The 2,327-nt window shown below is 39.7% G+C and overlaps 1 protein-coding gene across 1 annotated transcript; it reads right to left on the bottom strand.

The window, feature by feature from the left end:
- Positions 1-1,740, bottom strand: LOC138012844 (uncharacterized). Its single transcript, XM_068859755.1, has 2 exons — positions 1,716-1,740; positions 1-1,575 (listed from the first exon to the last, which is right to left on the bottom strand). Exons 1-2 carry the CDS (start codon positions 1,734-1,736, stop codon positions 238-240), a joined length of 1,359 nt encoding a protein of 452 aa, XP_068715856.1. The 5' UTR covers positions 1,737-1,740; the 3' UTR covers positions 1-237.
- Between the last annotated feature and the right edge of the window lie 587 nt (positions 1,741-2,327).

Below are 2,327 nucleotides of genomic sequence, written 5' to 3'. Positions count from 1 at the left end.
TTTTATTTTAAAAGCAGTACAAAGAATACACATGTAAATCCTGGTCTAGACAATCAGATACAGAATATGAGTGACCAGGAGTAAACATATGTTAACTAATTTAAGTGCAACATAGAATCAGGCTTAACACAAAACTAACCAAAGCTCGCAGTCTTTGGCAAGCAAGAGAATCTTCTATACCCTCTTAAGGAAGAACAGTTCCACATTAGTTGTCCTGGCAATAGGGTAAATGTCCGTTCACAGGGATAAGGGTTCATTCAGGTTGCTAAGGGAAGAGCAAACAATAACAATATCATCTATAAGTGGCAATAGGCTGATGGGAAGTTCCCTTTTAAGAATAAGGAAGTGTTTGATTCTTTTAATTGCTTGCTCAACATAAATTCGGACATTGGCAATCCTTGATGTTGTTTTAACCTCTTTGGGTGACATTTGCAAGTTTGTGTGTTTAGACGGAGGAATGGTCAGAAAGCATTGATGAAATGAAAGTAAATCGTGAATTTTAAAACCCCGGTCAGCCATTACTTCATCATAAGGCTGGAGGGAATTTAAAAACCTGCAGTCTTTGACAATAAATGCATCACTAGCCCTTCCACCATACACGGGAGATGCAAATGATACAGCACCATTGGGGGTAATGCCAATCAAAAATTTAACAGTATAATGCTGCTTATAATTTGACCAACACATTGCAGCTATTTCTAAGCTAGAAGGTGTTTCTATGTAAACTTCGGTGCAATCAATGATCACACGGCATTTAGGATAATACTTCAGAAACATGTCTGGCATATTCCTCTGTATTATAGACCTGTCAGGCCACAAAATAAGCCATTGTAATTCTTTACACATGAACTTGACCCAAGTAGTAAAGATGGAAGATATTGTGCTTTCCGAGACTGAAAAACGAAATGCAAGGTCTTGCACTGGAAAGCCTTGCCTCAACCTGATGAGGCACAAAAACAATTCTTGCTCCAAAGTTAAGGCTCTTCCTGTTCTAATCACCTTCGATGCCATAATGTGTGAAGTTTGGGCATGTTTTTCACCTGTCCAATAATGCATTTCCCTGGCTTTTGCTGACAACTGTTCGAAAAGCAACCGAAAAGCACTTGAAGAGGGCAATCCAGTGTAAAATCGGACGTCATGTTCCCTCGTAAGCTGTTCAAAAGTAAAGCTGATATTACACTGCACCTGTGCTTCTTGAAAACGTAAGCGCTTCTTGGGTGCATTTGAAGGAGAGTTGCCATTGTCGTTACGGGTTACAACTTTCCTTTTCCTTGGTGAGCGTTTAGACTTATCACTGGCAATTAGGTAAAGCGTTGGAGCATGAGAGGAAAATGTAGGTTTTCCAAATTGGAAGTGATTTGAGCACACTACCTTATAGTCACTTACTACAAAATCCTCTAATCCTTTCGAAATGTTTTTCACCCAAATGGCTCTTTCCTTTAGATCCTTAGGGAAGTAATGCCATGTCAAATCCCCAGTAACGTGTCCTCTCTTCAGTACTTTTTCTGGATACCTAGAATCGTTATCACATCCCCCAACACAGCAGCGATAATGTGGCATGACTTTGACAGTACACTACAAGATGAATATGAATGGCTGTTAAATGTCACAATAATCACCAATGTTCTCCAAAGAACTATTCTTGATGCCAGTTTTCCTTTTCACGAGCGAAAAGCCGCAAAAAATTCCACAAAGTTCAGTTTCGCGAGCATTACCGGCTTCCACGCGGCCGCCATCTTGTTTATGTTTGCCCTAATTACCCATGATCCCCCAACAAGCGCGAAGTCCTCTATACTCCTAGTCGCTTCATGCTACGGAAACCGGAGATAAGCGCCGGCCTTAATGGGCCTTCTGGCTCTTAAGCAGAGACTTTACAGAAGAGGTTATTTATCGCCAGGTAATTCCATCATTTTGGAAATAGCAGCTACTTTATTATTCACCGGCGTCACAATTTTTTGCTGATTTTGGGGCTCATTTTGTTAAAACTCAAGCACGCTTCCAACAGACCTGTTTATTTTCATGAAACCTTTCCTGCTTACAGAGTTTTATATACTAAAAATATCCTCCCGTATCACGTTTCAACCTTAAGCTCGAAAATTCAATACACAACATGATATTATAATTCACAAAGGCAGAAAATATCACAGAATCCTTTTCCAGCGAAACATTTTATTGAAACAAACAACATAAGATGCACCAAAACGCCATTCGCGTTGCAATGACTTTCCATTGCTGGTTAACGAGAATAACAACCTCACGAGGCAGAATGTGTATTTATATTTAATTAAGTTAGCACAACACAAAAACGCTAACCTCATTTTGACACG

The sequence above is a fragment of the Montipora foliosa genome, chromosome 8 (genome assembly GCF_036669935.1).
Source record: "Montipora foliosa isolate CH-2021 chromosome 8, ASM3666993v2, whole genome shotgun sequence".
Taxonomy (NCBI): Eukaryota; Metazoa; Cnidaria; class Anthozoa; order Scleractinia; family Acroporidae; genus Montipora; species Montipora foliosa.
Note: the sequence above shows the minus strand (reverse complement) of the source record. Positions and strands in the feature narration are given on the sequence as shown.

What these genes read in the sequence shown, in the direction of transcription:
- LOC138012844 (XM_068859755.1), bottom strand. Translation starts at nt 1,736, where the DNA reads ATGGCGGCCGCGTGGAAGCCG. An exon ending in TGGCGGCCGCGTGGAAGCCG is followed by an intron (nt 1,576 to 1,715) that starts GTAATGCTCGCG and finishes TTCATCTTGTAG; the next exon opens with TGTACTGTCAAAGTCATGCC.